Here is a 19,747-nt window from a genome sequence, read left to right on the forward strand (position 1 = left end):
CAGACACATGAGGATACCAAGGAAAGGCATATGAGGAACACCGAAGGTACACGCAGGGCAAGGATTATCAAATATTTTAAAATGTATTCTATCATCTGTCTTTGAAGGGTAACATGCCTAGTTAGTAATACAGTAGGATGAAAATCCTTCAGGCAGAAACTCAGATACTTATGGTACATTATCATTAGGGGTTATGGGGCATGGTGGATGCAAAAACAGACTAATATTTTAAAAATAATAGCTAAGATAAAAACATTTTTTTTTTTTTTAGAATTAATGCCTAAAGGCTTCCTCTTCGATAACTGGCACCCTATTCAGCAGAGGTTCCTGCCTTGTACCCAGTGGTGCCAAGAAAGGCAAGTTATCCATCTTACTTCAAAATATTAATAATATTTTCAGATTAGTAGTAAATATTTATGTGTTGTCTATCAATCGGTATAAATAGTGTCATGTGTGTGTGCTTCGGAGGCTGCTGAAGGGCTCTGGTGTTGGTGTGATGGTAGTTACCCGCCAAACCAGGGGTTGGCGCTGTGTGCTAATGCCTCCTTTCTTCCTCCTTCTCCAGAATGGAAAATTGACGTCCATTCCACCGCTGATGTTACTTCTATTGTCTGCCCTCCAGGACCTGCCCCTTCCTGCCAAGAACCCACTTGACCAGCAGTTCAGTCATCTTTGAGTCAGTTCTATATCTGACTCCCATCTGAAAAGATGTCATCAATATCTTTATATAAATAAAACAAAATAATGATCTTTATTTTCATTATATGGGGTCACGGAGGTGCCCCAAACCTTTTCTCTGCATCTGCTTCTTGTTTTATGATCGTTAGATGTAATCTTCTCAATTGTACAGTTACCAGTACTGCTACAGAGTTGGATTGTAAAGCATCATTCACTTAGCTATATTAAAATTCAATCTACTTCAGGTATTTACAGAATTACCATTTGTGAATATTCATTACCAGTCAACTTAGTCTGCTTTTGCATTTTCAGATACCCCAATATAATATTGCTAAAAAAGAAGTAGAAACACTTTAATGTTGAGGTATTACATATTAAAACATAACTAACAAGTATTAATCTTTGCCAAGTACTAACATGGAATAAGGGCAACATCAGATGACAAATAATAAATGGAAAATTTTATGTCTTCGTTATTATTTTGTTTTCTTTCCTCACAAGTAACAGGAAGGCTGTTATAAATTATTTTAAACAACAAAAAAACACAAATTAATAACCCATAAGACAGCAAATTGTTAACATTCTTTATCTTCTTTCTGGTAAAATTCACCCCAGCTTCACACATATCTGTTATTCATATTTAGAAAAATAAAAGCAAAGGCATGATATAAACCTAGTTTTCCAGTCTGGGTAACAAATGGTGAATGAAAAACATTTTTTGCAATATGAGCCTACCACCACCCAAAATTGCAGAAACATGATGCAGTGCATAAAAAGAACACATATTGGCTTTGAACTACTTTGTGGCTTAACTGTTTTTGAGCAGTGACGCATCATTCCAGTAATGGTACACAAATATACTCTTTTCCACTCTGCAAACCAGAACAAGCACCTTGATCCAAAAAATGGATTATAAAGTTGCCTGGCTTATCTGACAATTCTTCAGTCAACCCTGATGAAGTGCTAACTGATCTAAGGGTCAGGGTAATAAGTGCTTTTGGAGTGCGCTCTTGACACACAACACACACTGAAAATGTCACTCTTAAGATAATAAACAGGAAACTGCTGAGCTGGTGCTTTTCTGATATGTTTTTGGTGGAGCTGTTGAAATCTGAGCTCCATGGACACATGAGGAGTCTCTGGTTTTTGATATTTTTAATAAAAATCTTAATGAGGAGAACTTGCTAATAAAGCACCAAAAATAATTCCATTAAAAGAGTAAGGCAAGTGGCACTTTTTTTTCCAGGAAACCCCACTTTGAGTATAATTTTTAGCAATGGAGGGTGATTTATCAATTATCCCCTATCCATATGCTCTTTGTTTTCAGTTCAGCTGAATATAGACTTCTAAGCTATAGCTAATGCACTATTTTGATCAATACTGAGGCAAACAGTATGTAGTGTTCTACACTGATCCCACCCAAATACTCAAATTGAATTAAGCTTTTAAACCCCCCTATTAAAAATATAGGGTCACTGGAATATTCATGTTGCTCTATCAGAAGTGTCACCCAGCAAGTATTTTAGCAGACAATGAAATTGGAAGGAAAACATATAATAAAATTGTGTTAATCTTCTCCATCCACCCATTTTTTAAAATCAGGTCATGGAGAGCATAAACTGGGCAAACAGAAAGCAATCATCATTTAATCTCACATGCACATATTTGGGAATGTGTGAGAAAAACAGTTTTCAGAGAAAACCCCCACTCGGATATAAGAACATGCAGACCCCACACAGGCACCATGCTACTTGTATACCAGAAAGCTTAATGGAAACCACAGGCAAATTAATGGAAGGAATTGTGAAGGAGAAGATTGAGCCATAGGTGGAAAGAGGAGAGTTTTAGGGAGCAGTAAGCACAGGCTTAGATGGAGGAGGTTGTATTTTACTAATATGCTGGAAATCTATGAGGAAGCAACAAAAGGATAAAGAATGGTCTGTATTAAGGAATCGGTAATCGGGAGCCCGGAATTCCTGGGAATGAAACTGCTGTAATTCCTGGGAAAACGGGAACGGCCAAGCTCGTGTATACAGTGTGTAAAAGTGTAAAAATCGATCAAGAAATAACAGAGTTATAGTTGAAAATAATTAAAGTGGTGTCATTGCTGCAGCTTGCACTTCATCAGACAACAGCTTTGAACAGCAACTTAAAATTGCAATGTGTCAGTCTGTTGCATCTGCATTATCTGTACCAAGAAACTTGCCATCACAGAATGATGACAAGAAACTGGATGCATCAGTAAAAGCTGAAATGGTGGTGTTTCAGAGCAACGGCAAGTGCGGGCTTTGTTTAGAACAAGTGTATCTGTATCTGATGATTGTGCCGCCTACTTCAGTGGAGGCACAACGTGTTTTCTCAGCGGGTGGCGTACTTCTACAAGAAGGTGTGTTCTTGCCTGGACGACTGCACGCTGGACAAGTTAATAATAATAATAATAATAATAATAATAATAATAAATTACATTTATATAGCGCTTTTCTCAGTACTCAAAGCACTATCCACACAGGGAAGAATCGGGAAGCGAACCCACAATCTTCCACAGTGTCCTTACTGTAAGGCAGCAGCACTACCACTGTGCCACCTGTGAGAACATTGTGCTTTCTACACTCTTATTACCGCAACTAAAGATACATGTACTTATATGACAGCATGAACTGCTTGTAGAGAAGGTTAGTCTTTTATTTGTGTCAACATATTGCAGTAGTTTTATTTAAAACAAGTGTCGGTCATTCACATGTGAGATGCCCATGCACTGTGTCATCCCTGGGAGCCTGGGATTCCCGGGAATGAAATGCGGGATTCCCAAATTCCTGGGAATGGATAAACCCGTCCGGGAATGGATTCCCTAGTCTGTATTATATAATTTAATTTGATTTTCAGAAAGCATTGGATAGGGTTCCATATGAGAGTTTGGGCATCAAACAAAGAAGAGGGAGTTCAGGGTGTAGTGTGACGATAGGTACAAAATTGGAAAAAAACTGTATGATGCAAGGAACCCTATCAGAATTGGGTGATGTTAAAAGTGTTCTCCCATTGGTATCAGTAATGGGACTGCTGTTATTTTAATAGTGTATACATAATTAGTCTGGATAGAAATATAAACAACCAGCTAGGTGGATTGGAAGATAGTTTTGAATCTGTTGAATCATTACAGACAGACATGCACACAGGCTTGAGCAGATTTGTGGCAGATGAAATTTAATGTAAGTAAATATAAAGTATTACATGTAGGAAGTCAAAACGTGAGGCTTGAATATACAATGGGATGTCTGAAAAATCACTTGGAGTACTGTTTACAGTTTTCCCCTTCAGGTTATAAAGAGCTTTTACAGAGGGCAAACAATGTGGCATAGTGGCTGAGGCACTGGACTTGAAACCATACATTGCCATCTCAATTCCCTACCATTGAATTACATTATACCAAAAATGCATGAGCTCTGCCCACTTATAAAAATTCAGAACTATATCTATACCAATGTAAAGTGCACATAATAAGGTGCCATATATTCTAAAATAAAGGTTGTTTATTTTGAGGCAAATTCTCCAAGACACTGTACCTCTGCACGATCCCTCAGGCAGTCCAATCGAGGCAGCTCTGTGAGCTGGGAAAAGCGGCGGTCATAGATACACAGGTGGAGATGTTTGTCGAGAACCCGAAAATCCTCATAGCTGCGCTTCACAATCCAGCTCCTACCCTGCAAAGAAAAAAGTAGAAAGAAGTTAGAAAGAAAGGCTTTGAAACGGTTTTGTTATAGGATGGAATTGTCTTCTTCAAGGATATAAGCATTTTAAAAAGAGAAAATAAAAATGAACACCTTTTAAAAATGTTATCAGCAGCACAATCACACAGTACTTAGTCCTTGTTTCCAATGACTATGGACTTTGTGGTGTTTAAGTGGATTTATCAAAGTATTTTCCTTTCTTTCTTTCTTATATCCCAAAAATATATTGTGGGATATGGCCGGCCATTCATCCCGGGCAATACCCCCAGGCCGCCAGATGGAGCCCTCCCTGCAGCATGGAGGTGCCCCAAATGCCAGCAGGGAATCATGGACAATGGAGTCTCTATTCACAACCCTGCTGGATACCGTGGGGGCCGCCAAAGGACGCTACAGGGAGACTCAAGGACTTGTATTTCCCCTATAACCCGGAAGTACGTCTTAGTCACAGCGACAGAGGAAATGACGTACTTCCGGGATGAAGAAGAAGAGTTTTCACCTGACCTGGAAGTGCTGGATAATCACATGGACTGTGGGATCAGAAGCACTTCCGGGTCAAGGACTATAAAGGACTGTGGGAGATCCCAGACGGGCGAGCTGAGTCGGGAGGAAGGGTGGCAACGCGTCTGGGAGTGGAGGATTGATTATTGTATTGAGAATTGATTATTTATGAGTATTGTCGAGTGGAGGGTGCTTGGTGCACATCCATCCATCCATCCATTTTCCAACCCGTTGAATCCGAACACAGGGTCACGGGGGTCTGCTGGAGCCAATCCCAGCCAACACAGGGCACAAGGCAGGAACCAATCCCGGGCAGGGTGCCAACCCACCGCATGGTGCACATTATTATTATAAAATACTAGGGGGCTTCGCTCGCCAACCCCTGTGTTTGGTTTACCGGATATACAATACAATTTATTTTTTGTATAGTCCAAAATCACACAAGAAGTGCCGCAATGGGCTTTAACAGGCCCTGCCTCTTGACAGCCCCCCAGCCTTGACCCTCTAAGAAAACCAGAATAAACTCCCAAAAATAAAACCCTTGTAGGGAAAAAATGGAAGAAACCTTGGGAAAGGCAGTTCAAAGAGAGACCCCTTTCCAGGTAGGTTGGGCGTGCTGTAGGTGTCAAAAAGAAAGGGGTCAATACAATACAGTACAATATATAGAACAGAATAAATCCTCAATACAGTATAAAAATAAAAATTCTAGAAGTACGGAGTAGAATTTCACATTAGATGATATCACAAAATATGATTTGGATTTGTTTTAAGTCTTGGAGACCTCATTCATCAAGCTGCCTCCCCCATTTTGCCATCCCACATCTGAAAAAGCGCTAATCCGATGAAAGGACCCCTTATTCCCACGTCCCCATTCATCAGGGCTGACTTTACCTTAAGCAGGCAATCTACAATTTAAAGAGATTGTTATTTTCTTGCTGCGGTGGGTTGGCACCCTGCACAGGATTGGTTCCTGCCTTGTGCCCTGTGTTGGCTGGGATTGGCTCCAGCAGACCCCCATGACCCTGTGTTCGGATTCAGCAGGTTGGACAATGGATGGATGGATGGATGTTATTTTCTTGTGAATTGTTACATATGCATTATTTTCACTTTTACTTTAAAAACTTTTGTAAAAACAATACTTGTTTCTTTATTTCCTGCCCCGCGAGTGGTTACATCTCTTTCTTCCCGGACGTATAATACTGCTAGTGTTGTGAAGGGTGTTGCAGCTGAACGTACGCTAAGGATATGCCTTTGGATCATTTTCTGTCTTTTTGCTGCTTGCTAGCTGCCTCTTCTGCCTGTCGCATGTTGTTGTTTTAAGAGCTCGGAGCACATGATGCTTGCCCTGCGAAAAGCAATGCAACAACTGCTAGCTTAGAGGTCTGTTGACTTGTTTTAAATGATGGCTCACTGCCTGGTCTCACGTGACGTTGTAAAAGCAATACCTGTCTTTTATTTCTGGCTACGGGTGTGGTTGAAATCTTTCTTGCAGGATGAATAATGCTGCTCGTGTTCGTTTGGGGTAGCTGCTGTTGCGCTGCCCTTCGATCTTTTTAAAGCCTGTACAGCCACTGTCCTTTTTGCTATGGCCCTGGGACAATCTCTTGGCACCAAGTCTCATGTTTACAGTCTCCGCGAGACGCACCGTGGCAAGTCTTCTTGGTCTCGCGAGTCTTTAAAATGTCTTTCGAGATTATCACATATCGTAGCCTTGCATTTGCTTTCCATTCCAGGATTTTCTTTTATATATAGAGATATATATTTTATATATTGGACTTCTGTGCTCGTCACGGATTGTCCATAACGAACACCATGTTCAAGCATAGGGGTGTTCATATGTGCACTTGGCACCAGGACACCCTAGGCCTCAGTTCGATGATCGACTTTGTGGTCGTGTCGTTGGACTTGCGGCCACATGTCTTGGACACTCGGGTGAAGAGAGGGGCGGAGCTGTCAACTGATCACCACCTGGTGGTGAGTTGGCTTCGATGGTGGGGGAGGATGCCGGTCAGGCGTGGTAGGCCCAAACGTGTTGTGAGGGTCTGCTGGGAACGTCTGGCAGAGCCCCCTGTCAGAAGTAGCTTCAACTCCCACCTCCGGCAGAACTTCGACCACATCCCGAGGGAGGTGGGGGGCACTGAGTCCGAATGGGCCATGTTCCGTGCCTCTATTGTTGAGGCAGCAGACCGGAGCTGTGGCCGTAAGGTGGTCGGTGCCTGTCGTGGCGGCAATCCCCGAACCCGTTGGTGGACACCGGCGGTGAAGGATGCCGTCAAGCTGAAGAAGGAGTCCTACCGGTCCCTTTTGTCCTGTGGGACCCTGGAGGCAGCTGATAGGTACCGGCAGGCCAAGCGGAATGCGGCTTTGGTGGTTGCTGAGGCAAAAACTCGGGCGTGGGAGGAGTTCGGGGAGGCCATGGAGAACGACTTTCGGACGGCTTCAAGGAGATTCTGGTCCACCATCCGGCGTCTCAGGAAGGGGAAGCAGTGCAGTGTCAACACTGTATATGGTGGGGATGGTGCGCTGCTGACCTCGACTCGGGACGTTGTGGGTCGGTGGGGGGAGTACTTCGAAGACCTACTCAATCCCATTAACATGCCTTCCAATGAGGAAGCAGAGCCTGGGGACTCAGAGGTGGGCTCCCCCATCTCTGGGACTGAGGTCACCGAGGTGGTCAAAAAACTCCTTGGTGGCAGGGCCCCGGGGGTGGATGAGATACGGCCAAAGTTCCTCAAGGCTCTGGATGTTTTAGGACTGTCTTGGTTGACACGCCTGGACATCAGGGACAGTGCCTCTGGATTGGCAGACCGGGGTGGTGGTCCCCCCTCTTTAAGAAGGGGGATCGGAGGGTGTGTTCCAACTACAGAGGGATCACACTCATCAGCCTCCCTGGAAAAGTCTATTCAGGGGTCCTGGAGAGGAGGGTCCGTCGGATAGTCGAGCCTCGGATTCAGGAGGAACAGTGTGGTTTTCGTCCTGGTCGCGGAACAGTGGACCAGCTCTATACCCTTAGCAGGGTCCTGGAGGGTGCATGGGAGTTTGCTCAACCAGTCTACATGTGTTTTGTGGACATGGAAAAGGCATTCGACCGTGTCCCTCGGGGAATCCTGTGGGGGGTACTCCGAGAGTATGGGGTACCAGCCCCCTTGATAAGGGCTGTTCGGTCCCTGTACGATCGGTGCCAGAGCTTATTCCGCATTGCCGGCAATAAGTCGAACCTGTTTCCAGTGAGAGTTGGACTCCGCCAGGGCTGCCCTTTGTCACCGATTCTGTTCATAACTTTTATGGACAGAATTTCTAGGCGCAGCCAGGGCGTTGAGGGGGTCCGGTTTGGTGGGCTCAGGATTGGGTCACTGCTTTTTGCAGATGATGTTGTCCTGTTTGCTTCATCAGGCCGTGATCTTCAGCTCTCTCTGGATCGGTTCGCAGCCGAGTGTGAAGCGGCTGGGATGAGAATCAGCACCTCCAAATCCGAGACCATGGTCCTCAGCCGGAAAAGGGTGGAGTGCCCTCTCAGGGTTGGTAGCGAGATCCTGCCCCAAGAGGAGGAGTTCAAGTATCTCGGGGTCTTGTTCACGAGTGAGGGAAGAATGGAGCGTGAGATCGACAGGCGGATTGGTGCGGCATCCGCAGTAATGCGGGCGCTGCATCGGTCTGTCATGGTGAAAAAGGAGCTGAGCTGCAAGGCAAAGCTCTCAATTTACCAGTCGATCTATGTTCCTACCCTCACCTATGGTCATGAACTATGGGTAGTGACCGAAAGAACGAGATCGCGAATACAAGTGGCTGAAATGAGTTTCCTCCGCAGGGTGTCTGGGCTCTCCCTTAAAGATAGGGTGAGAAGCTCAGTCATCCGGGAGGGGCTCAGAGTAGAGCCGCTGCTCCTCCGCATCGAGAGGAGTCAGATGAGGTGGCTCGGGCATCTGATCAGGATGCCTCCTGGACGCCTCCCTGGTGAGGTGTTCTGGGCACGTCTAACCGGAAGGAGGCCCCGGGGAAGACCCAGGATACGCTGGAGGGACTATGTCTCTCGACTGGCCTGGGAACGCCTTGGGATTCTCCCAGAAGAGCTAGAAGAAGTGGCCGGGTCGAGGGAAGTCTGGACATCTCTGCTCAAGCTGCTGCCCCCGCGACCCGACCTCGGATAAGCAGGAGACAATGGATGGATGGATGGATGGATATAGAGAGAAATAATAATTGGACTTTTATCTGGGGTCTGACAGGGTGTCTGAGGGTTCAAGGGGACGATAGCGCCTCCTATCTGTCAAAATATGTTATGATGAACTGTTATTCCCTAATGACCAAGTATGAGTAAGTGTGAGATGTAATGGACTGGCATCCCATCAGGGGCTGCTGTCTGCATTTATCTGAATGCTACTGGAATAGGTTTGAGGAAAATGCAACCATTTTACAACAGGTGATCTGTAGAAATAAAAAGTTCTTTCCTCTTTATTCAATCATTTATTTATGGGTATTGGCCAAATAATAAACAAACAGTTATAAAATGCACTTTCTGCATTTAATTGTACCCTATATCCATTGTGCCAGAGAGAAATTATGTTGAGAATGGTTGCGTGTAACTGAAGATTTTAAGTGCTATAAGCATATAAACATAAAAAAGGTTTAACTGTCTAAGTGCCACAAGAATATAAACAAAAACAATTTAACCATCTAATGTTATTAAGTTTTTGGTCTTCACATTAGAATCAAACAACACCCATTTCTCAAGAATTTTACTGGTTATGTTTTCAGCTGTTTGAAGCCAAAATTCCTGAACTGCCCAGTAAAGTGGATCATATTTCTGTTTTACTCCCTAATAGAAACAGCATGCATCTGATAGGTGCATTCTAGGAATCGACTTAGCCCTGTTGGAGCAATCCCATTATGAAATGCCCTCAGGTGGTCTATGACAAATAACTTGAGTTAACAGACTACTTACAGAGAGGCAAAGGTCACCAGCCTGACCCGGATGTTGCCAATGATTAGAGGTCATACCAGACTGTGCCAGAGGGGTAGACAATTCCTGCTGTGCTATTTTAAATATTTACATTCCAGGCCAGAGTTATAGGCTTCCACCACTTAGATGTTGAATTATATTTTTATTTCTTTTAAAAATGGAGAAAAACTTACCTAGGCAATAAAACATTAAATCTGCAGTCATTAAACACATGTGCTCAAAGAACATATATGCATATTTGTAATGCCCAATTAGATCTGGTCTGCACAATCCCCTGCACTCACACACATTTTATACATTGCACACACACAATTATGACAGTTTAAAAGTAAAAATGTCATTTTTATGAATAGAATAAACTTTTTTATTTGGCAGACGTACTTTATTCTAGCCTTACAAAGACTCCCATATATTTCTCTAAACAGATACAAACAGCTGCATATTTACAAAGTATATACATTTAGATTTTATTGATACACATGATTATATAAAATGTATATATTTTAAATATTCTGGATAAGTTTCCAAGTAATAGAATAAATGAAAAAGTATTTGTGTTAGGGGTCACCATGCTGGTGCTATACCTGACATTCAGTTATTAACTTGATGCTCTACTACTTCATGTACCAAGGATGGACTTGGGGTGAGTGACAGACATAACCACAAGAGTTAAAGGTGTCTAAAAGTGCAAAGTGCACATTTATTATAACAGAAAAGTGTCCAAGGTGCATTGAATATTCAATAAACAGACTTTCAAATCAATGCATAAAAAGGAAACACAAGAAATAAAAATTCCATTAGCAGCACCTCTCTCAGTGTCATTCCATTCCCCTAGACTCCCAATGAAGCATTCTCACAGTCAGTCAGTAATTGGCAACTGCATCACTTATACAGTATATCATCACCTTTCCTGATGGAAAATTACGAGCAAATAATTATTCACAGTGCTTATTTCATCCAGTGGTAAATCTCCATTGGCCGTGCCTACTACAATCCCTCACCCAGGTGCACCTCACTAATCTTCTCCTTCTCACTCAGAAAAGCAGCAGCCCTGATGCCATTCGCTCTTGAACTTGGACTCACTTCTGGGTCCATCACTGCCACTTCAACTCAATACCTGCAGGGAGTTTTCTCTGCCACCTCCACTCGGTACCTGCAGAGTTTAAAGTGATTACTCAGTCTTCCCTGCCTCTATGATCCCATTGCAGGCTGGACACTTCACCTCATCAAAAAAGAAATTCCATGCTACACAAGAGATCACTCATATTGGTCTCTCAGCATCTCTCATTCTGCATTCCCACAAAAGTGACCTGAACTCAATTTATCTCAGACACACAGGTTTTTTTATTATTATTATTATTATTTTTGGTAGCCTTCCCCAGATCTTTACCTTGACTAAATCCTCTCTCAAAGCTCTGCAGGCAATTCTTTGGCCCTCATGGCTTGGTTTCTGCTCTGATACATAATGTCGACTGTGGGGCCTTATATACACAGGCATGTGACTTTGATAATCATGTGCAACCAACTGAATTGACAAACAGTGCACTCCAAACAAGGTGTAGGAACATCTTAGCAATGGTCAATAGAATGTGATGCACATGAGATAAATTTCAAGTGTCAGAGCAAAGGGTGTGAATACTTGGGTCAATGTGATATTTCAGCTTTTTTTTTTTTGTAATAAATTTGCAAACATTTCTAAAATCCTGTTTTTGCTTTGTCATTCTGAGGTATTGAGTGCTGCTTGATGGGGAAAATAATTTAAATGACTTTGGCATAAGGCTGCAACAGAGCAAATGTGAAAAAAAGAGACTAAAAACTTTCAGAATTGATTGAATCATTCTGAAACATGCTTATGATATATGAAGGACAGATATAAATATATACATACAGTGATCCCTTGCTATATCGCGCTTCGCCTTTTGCGGCCTTCACTCTATCGCGGATTTTATATGTAAGCATATTTAAATATATATTGCGGATTTTTTGCTGGTCCGCGGATTTCTGAGGACAATGGGTCTTTTAATTTCTGGTACATGCTTCCTCAGTTGGTTTGCCCAGTTGATTTCATACAAGGGACGCTATTGGCAGATGGCTGAGAAGCTACCCAACTTACTTTTCTCTGTCTCTCTTGCGCTGACTTTCTCTGATCCTGACGTAGGGGGTGTGAGCAGGGGGGCTGTTCGCACACCTAGACGATACGGACGCTCGTCTAAAAATGCTGAAAGATTATCTTCACGTTGCTACCTTCTGTGTGCAGCTGCTTCGTGAAGCGACATGCTGCACGGTGCTTCACATACTTAAAAGCCCAAAGGGCACGTATTGATTTTTCACTGTTTTGTTTTTCTCTGTCTCTCTCTCTCTCACCCTGCTCCTGACGGAGGGGGTGTGAGCTGCCGCCTTCAACAGCTTTGTACCGGCGGTGCTTCGCATACTTAAAAGCCAAACAGCCCTATTGATTTGTTTGCTTTCCTCTCTGTTTCTGACAGCCTGTGCTCCTGACGCGCACTCCTTTGAAGCGGAAGATATGTTTGCACTCTTTTAATTGTGAGACAGAACTGTCATCTCTGTCTTGTCATGGAGCACAGTTTAAACTTTTGAAAAAGAGACAAATGTTTGTTTGCAGTGTTTGAATAACGTTCCTGTCTCTCTACAACCTCCTGTGTTTCTGCGCAAATCTGTGACCCAAGCATGACAATATAAAAATAACCATATAAACATATGGTTTCTACTTCGCGGATTTTCTTATTTCGCGGGTGGCTCTGGAACACAACCCCCGCGATGGAGGAGGGATTACTGTATTGCAAAACACTAACTAATCTTCAATTAAAGCCAATTTTATGAGCTTTTAATATGTAAACTCAAACCAGTTATGCATTGGTAGGCTTTGTACAATTTCTCATGTGGAATATTCCATTAGACACAAGCAGTGATTATTTGATTGTTGCATATCAATATGAACATCACAATCAATAAAAACAAAATAATTAAAAAAAAAAAACAATGACTCAGCTATAGATGAGATACAAGAGAGTCATATTTGGCATAATTATATTGACCAATCAGCCTAAGATCTCTCACTTTGGGAAGACTATACCCGTAGTAGTTTGAGAAAACCCACATCGAAACGTGAAGGACAAACTCCACCTAGAGAGGGCCCTGGACTCTGAAGCTGTAAGGCAGTAGTGCTACTCACTGAGTAACTGTTCTGACCTATAAAAAAATGCCACTATTAATTAAATTTGAAAATGTATTCAATATGCACCCCAACACAGTAATATTTATTTGATTTTCCTTAATCTTCATTTTCTTCACTAGCTATTAGAACCACCCTCTTTTCCATAAGTGTGGACATTCCACATTCTGATGTGGCCTCAAGAAAAATCTGCGCAACTTATACTGACATAACTTATAAACCAAACAAAAACAAATGTTGCTGTAATTCAAACAGTCTGCCTTGGAAGAAATGAAAATATCTAAATGATACTCTGTACAACAGGGGGCTGGGGACTGGGTGAAGGGTGTGGTTCGAAGTTTTTAAAACCACCAGCTGGAGAATTGCAAGTTTGTGTAACCACAAGGACATCTCTTACTTATTGTACAAGAGCTCTCTTCACCAGTCTACACAAAAAAAACATGATATTGCTTGTTTTAAGAGTGCTACTCATAATTCAGCAAATTAGGGATGGCAAACACTGTTTTGGGATGCAATAACAGTATTCGAGTAAAATACTGAAAAGGGGTAAATTACATTTTTTACATATTGTGTAAACATAACTTGTACTTTTTGTGCTTTCAAAAGCACGTTCTTTCAATATATTTTGGAACATTCTTTTTGACTAATGCTAAAGTGTGAACAAACTGCAGGGTTTTAGCTATATTTGTAAAGTATCATCAGTACCATTCTGCTGTAATAAAAGTATATTAGAGAGTAGTGACCTCATTTTATTCTCTTAGTACTTGTCACAACTGCTGATCAGCTGAACACCAAGCTGGTGTTAATCAATTTCTGTATTATGGTCACAAATCTCACCTTTGGTGCTATATAGCTGAGACTAATGAGAATTGAGCTCTGCATTAACATCTCACTCCCTCACTTGAAATTATTTAGCATTCTTGTTCAGAAATCCAGTTTCAATTCCACATCAGTAAAAAAGAGAACCATTCTTTGATGGAGTGTAATAAATTGAGTTGTTGACTACTTCAAAATTCAAATTTAAACACAGTGCACTTAACTGCGACTTCAAATCACCACCCACCAGATACCATAAGACATCAAATTCAAAGAAAACAACATAATAAGTTGCACAGTGCACAGTTCTCAGATGCTCCAGCAAATGGAAGCATTTCCTGCCATCAAAAGAAGCAGTGCATTGGCTTACATCTTGAAACCTGTTCTGCATTATTTCTATTTTGTTGGTTATGCATGTACAGGGGAAGAAAACATGCCTACAAAGTATAATAAAACTGCTTAAATAGATTACGTTTATTTATAAACTATCACCATATCAGAGATGCACAGTGGTGCAGTGGTAGCATTGCCGCCTCACGATAAGGAGACTGGGGTTCACATCCTAGGTGCTCCCTAAATGGAGTGTGTAGGTTCTCACTGAGTCTGTGTCGGTTTCCTGTGGGTATTCTGGTTTTGTTCCACAGTTCCACGCATTAATATGAATAGCTAGCTAGCTACTAGCTGCTAAATTGGCTTTCGTGTGTTTGCCCTGTGATGGCCTGGCACTCTGTCCAGGGATTTTTTGCCTTGTGCCCGATGACTGCTGAAATAGGCTCCACATGCCCTGTGACCCTGTCCTGGATAAGTGGGTTTAGATTTTCATTAGTCCTGGAAAACATATTTAAATGATAAGTAATTTTGTTTTACTATGAAGTCAGCTACATCAGTTTAAAGTGTTTTACCAGCCATTGCTTCCTGGGTAGTCGCAGTAATAGATACTCTCTATGGAATCTGTAAAAGGAAATATCAGCCAATCCTTAACCAGTGATAAAAAAAGAAATGAAACTATTGGTCAGTCCACATTATGAAATAAGCAATATCAGTTGACCCTCAACAATTGCAGTCTCTTTACCGACTCATCAGCCGAAAAATAATATATACTACTGGACATTATAAGAAACACTGATGCCATATAGCATTTGATCTGGATTAGATGTTCTAGTGTAAATGTGTTCATATCTGACAAATCATATTGGGAAGGGCCCTTTCTGTTTAATTCTACATGGTTACATTGGGTTGTTTCTATGTATAGCCCACCCAGATAAAATAAAATAAATACACCAGCCTAATTTTTTTGGCCAGCGAACACTCTTTACAACAGAAACTTCAAAGACCAGAAAATGAAAACATTAGCGAGAACCTCATATGACAGCCATTACACATGATGAATACTGAAAATCCATCTGTTAATTCATTAAAGTTGATGAAAGAAATGGAACAGGAAGAAAAGGCAATAGTAGAATGAGAACCACAAGAAGTTTGTCCCGTGGCAATTATTTGCAAACAGTAAAACGGGACATTAGGATATAATACTTCTTAAGTGTTTTTCTGTATTGCCTTTTGAAGACTCTTACAGACGGAGCTCAGCTCTGACATTTGGCATAGTGACAGTCCATAGAATTAAACAAAAGAAATCTAATTTGCAAAATGTTAACTGTCTGTTATTTTTCAGAATATATTTGGTTACAAGATTAGCGTCAAGTCGTTGAGTCACAGAGTAATGATGTAACTATTATTAAAAAAAAATGGTTGCAAAAGTGCAGAAAATATAAAGAAGACAAAAAGGATAGAGAAAAGAAGAGCAGTTAATAAAACTACAGCAACTAGAAGAAACAGCATAAGAAAAAAAAGGAGGCAGAGATTAAACATAGAGAATTAGAGGAAAGAGAAGATCAGGACCTCAGCAAAAACCAGAGAACTAGTGAAATATGTCCAATAAACAGAGGAAAAAGTGCCTGTCAAAATAGTTGCAAGAGTGCAGCATTGAGCTAACAGTATATTAAAACCTTATATATGTGTGTGTGTATACTGTATATATATATATATATATATATATATATATATATATATATATATATAGATAGATAGATAGATAGATAGATAGATAGATAGATAGATAGATAGATAGATAGATAGATAGATAGATAGATAGATAGATAGATAGATAGATAGATAGATAGATAGATAGATATGGGCATTCAAGCACTTATTATTGTAAAAGTAAATAAATTAACTCAAATCATGGAAGAAAATATTCCTCAGACTAGCAACCAGGAATGAAAATAACCTTTGCAAACAGAAACATTCTTCTCTTTGTTTTCTGTTTTTGCTCGTTTTTTGACTTGTTCACATAAGCTTGACTTGAACAACATAGAACTAACATGAAAATCAGATGGGCAAAATAGCAGACATGTTCTCAGATTACAAGGAGAAGTAACCAGAAGTGGACACTTTAGCATGCAAATTTCATTTATTCCTGTTTGCAAAGTCTTTCTGCACTTTCTATTGCCGTCTTAAGAATTTTTTTATATTTAGAGCACATCTGTTTATAATTTCTTGTGCTCTTTCTGTGTTCTGTGTTCATGCTTAAGTGAATTAATAAGGAACAGAAGGCATTACTGTACTTTAAGACTGTGTATGACTTTCCTCTAATTTAAGTATACAATTGTATCAGAGAATGTGATGATCAATTTTTGGTGAATAAATTGTGAAAATAGGAGTATTTTAAGCAACTTGCGAACATTTAAAATAGCAAGTTTAAATAAACAAGCAGAAGTACATTTTCAAGAAGAAATTCTCCCCCCTTTTTCTTGTAGTCATTATAATATTTTAACTAAAAAAAATAATGGAATGAGGAAGGGATGCTTCTAAAACCTTACACACAAGGTAAGGCAGTTCTTAACTTGAGGAGACTTGTGAAATGCATTGCTGTTTTGTCTTTTTAATACATTTGCAGAACTTTCTAAAATTCTGCTTTTACTTTGTCATTCTGAATTACTGAGTATTGTTTGATGTGGGGAGAAAAATGAATTTAAATGATTTTAGCATAAGGCCACACCATAGCAAAGTCTGAAAATAGTGAAGAGGTCTATATATTTTCTGAATCCACATATGTGTGTATATACTCGGTCCAAGATCATAAAGCGCTGGTGTGTATCCCATTCCACTGCAGGGAATACTCATGCTATCATCTAAATCCACACATATAGGGCCATAGGGCCTAAGTGGGTTAGAAAATGGATGGAAGGATATACATATACAGTATATATACAGTATATATACAGTATATATACATATATATACATATATATACATATATATATATATATATATATATATATATATATATATATATATATATATATATATATATATATATATACTGTATATTGTGAATAAAGTGGTTTGGCAAAAGAAAGAGCACCCAGCCAATCAACTTTCTGCTCTAATACTCTGAAAAATGACGAGCAACTGGCTGATCTAGATGAACCCATAAATAAATAAATAAATAGTGTCCTGTATTTATTATTGCATTATGCCTTGCTAATAAACCATCTCCAAATATGAAACTGAACAGTTCACATATGGTGTGATGTTCTGTGCACCCTAGAGGTATAATCAGCTTAACGAACTGTAGTGCTACATAAAATCACTCAGGTCATGCAAATTCCATTTTTAATTTTAATCTCCCAGTGACAGAAGAGTACTATAACATCAAGGAAAAAGGGAGGAAAGATATATTGATCTGTTTTGCTGACAATCTCATTTTAACATGAAAAGCCTTGCTCGAATATATTAGGGTGCAATGCTGTGTGATGCTTTTCATGTCTCTTTCTGCACAGCTGTATAATGAGACAGACCTAAAGCGTGAGCCTTTTACAATAAATTTTTAATAAATTTGCAAAACTTTCTGAAAACAGGTTTATACTTTGTCATTCTGGGTTGTCGAGTGACTGAGCAGTGAACATGAATAAAGCAGTTACTAGGCTCTCACATAATTTGATATGATATAAGCTTCTTATAAGATAAAAACGGCATGCATGTGTGTCCTTATTAGAGGAAGATCAAAGTGAAGCACATTTTAGCATGGGACAAGTGTTCCTACACGTGACTTTAGCACAATATTGTTTGTATTATTCTATAATTTTACTTGGAAGGTATCATGGGTTGGGTCAGAGTTAAAAAAAAAAAAAAAAGATGTTCAAAGACGTTTTATGTTTACTTTAACAATAAAAAATTAGATAAATAAACAGATCAGCTGACTTCTGTTCATTATGCTTATGCAAAAAATATATGGTACATCTTTTCTTTTTTCCTGAACTTACAGGCAAGAGTAGGCGTGGGTGTGCATGGGCGGAGTGATGGCTCTGAGCTAGGGATTTGCACTGGCAATTGGAAGGCTGCCGGTTCGAATCCCGTAAATGCCAAAAGGGACTCTGCTCTGTTGGGCCCTTGAGCAAAGCCCGTAACCTGCAATTGCTCCATCCTGGGTATGATGTTAATCTGCATCCATCCCTGCATGTAGGCTCTCCAACCTGCAGGGAAAAACTTGGGGGTTGGTGGCAGGATTGGCACTCCAGCCACCATAAAAAAACCTCACACTGTTCCACTCCATTTGAACTAGTGTGGTGCTGCGTTGGTTGAGTTGGTTTGTCGTGTGGTGGGTGCAGCAATGTGCTGTATCAGCGTGTGCTCCTAACATCTTACAGGCCAGACATTGGGAAAAATCTCTCAGAATAGTGACACTTCGCTTCAAAATTTGGTCTGTTCATGCAGATATGTGTACAAAATAACACTACATATGTGATTGTCCCCTCACTTTATTACAGTATGTATACACACACACATGTATATATATATATATATATATATATATATATATATATATACATACATACACACACACTATACATACACATATGTACTTTTACAAATGCACATTTATATACAAACGCCCACATCCATTCCAAGTGAACGCCTTGGGACTTCTAGACACATTGTATTCAGACTATTCTGTATCTGCTTATGTCATTTCAAAGTCTGCTTTAAGGAACACTGTAGTCTTGAATCCTGAGAGAAGACTTTTCTTTCACCACATGTGTGATACAAAGCAACATACATTGCTTCTCAGAAAACAGACTTGATGCAAAAAACAGATTCAAGGCAAACTGCTCCAGAAATCTAGAAAACATCTGCCAGTTATAGTAAATATCTTCTTGTCCTCAGGTGGTTTCCATTTATTATTTATTTATTCTATATATTAATTATTATTACTGCTAATCTTGCAGAAGCCTTTAAATGAAGTGACTAACAAGATTAGAAAATGTTACAGCTGTTCATCACACACACAAACATTATACATGTATGCATGTATATAAACCATACTGTACACAAAGACAAAAACATGTATTGTATGTCTTTATGTGTTGTTAAACAATGCCTATACAGGAGATGCCGCAGACCTCAGCAATCAATCGACTTCAACTCGGTCCCCCAATGTACATACCAACTCCCTTCCTTATCATTGTCATCTGCACACATCCTGTCCAAATCTGGGATCAATACAGCACACAAAGCAGCAAACACTTTACAGACTGTCCTTTTCAATGCTAAAAGCAAAAAAGTCAACCACAGAGACAAGAAACGCAGTTTACAGCATTCCATGCAATGCATTCCCAGCTGTATATATGGGACAAACATCTAAAAGACTCACAACACATATACAGTAACATTGCAATGCAAGTTCCACCAGGCACATGTTTAACTGGGATACTGTGAAAGTAAAATTCAAGGCCAATACTAAGAGTGCAAGAGAGCTGACTGAATCAATGCTCTCTAATGGAAATGGCATTAACAGACACTTGGACTTGAACCCAGCAT

The 19,747-nt window shown here is 40.3% G+C and overlaps 1 protein-coding gene across 1 annotated transcript in view; it reads right to left on the reverse strand.

Annotated features, from left to right (window-relative positions):
* The window catches only part of arhgap32b (Rho GTPase activating protein 32b), a 599,869-nt gene that overhangs the window by 193,907 nt on the left and 386,215 nt on the right, over positions 1–19,747 (reverse strand). Inside the window, exon 8 of the mRNA XM_051932371.1 lies at positions 4,239–4,376. Coding sequence (XP_051788331.1) covers positions 4,239–4,376 — 138 coding nt within the window. The remainder of the gene's footprint in view (positions 1–4,238; positions 4,377–19,747) is intronic.

The sequence above is a fragment of the Erpetoichthys calabaricus genome, chromosome 9 (assembly GCF_900747795.2).
Source record: "Erpetoichthys calabaricus chromosome 9, fErpCal1.3, whole genome shotgun sequence".
Lineage (NCBI taxonomy): Eukaryota > Metazoa > Chordata > Cladistia > Polypteriformes > Polypteridae > Erpetoichthys > Erpetoichthys calabaricus.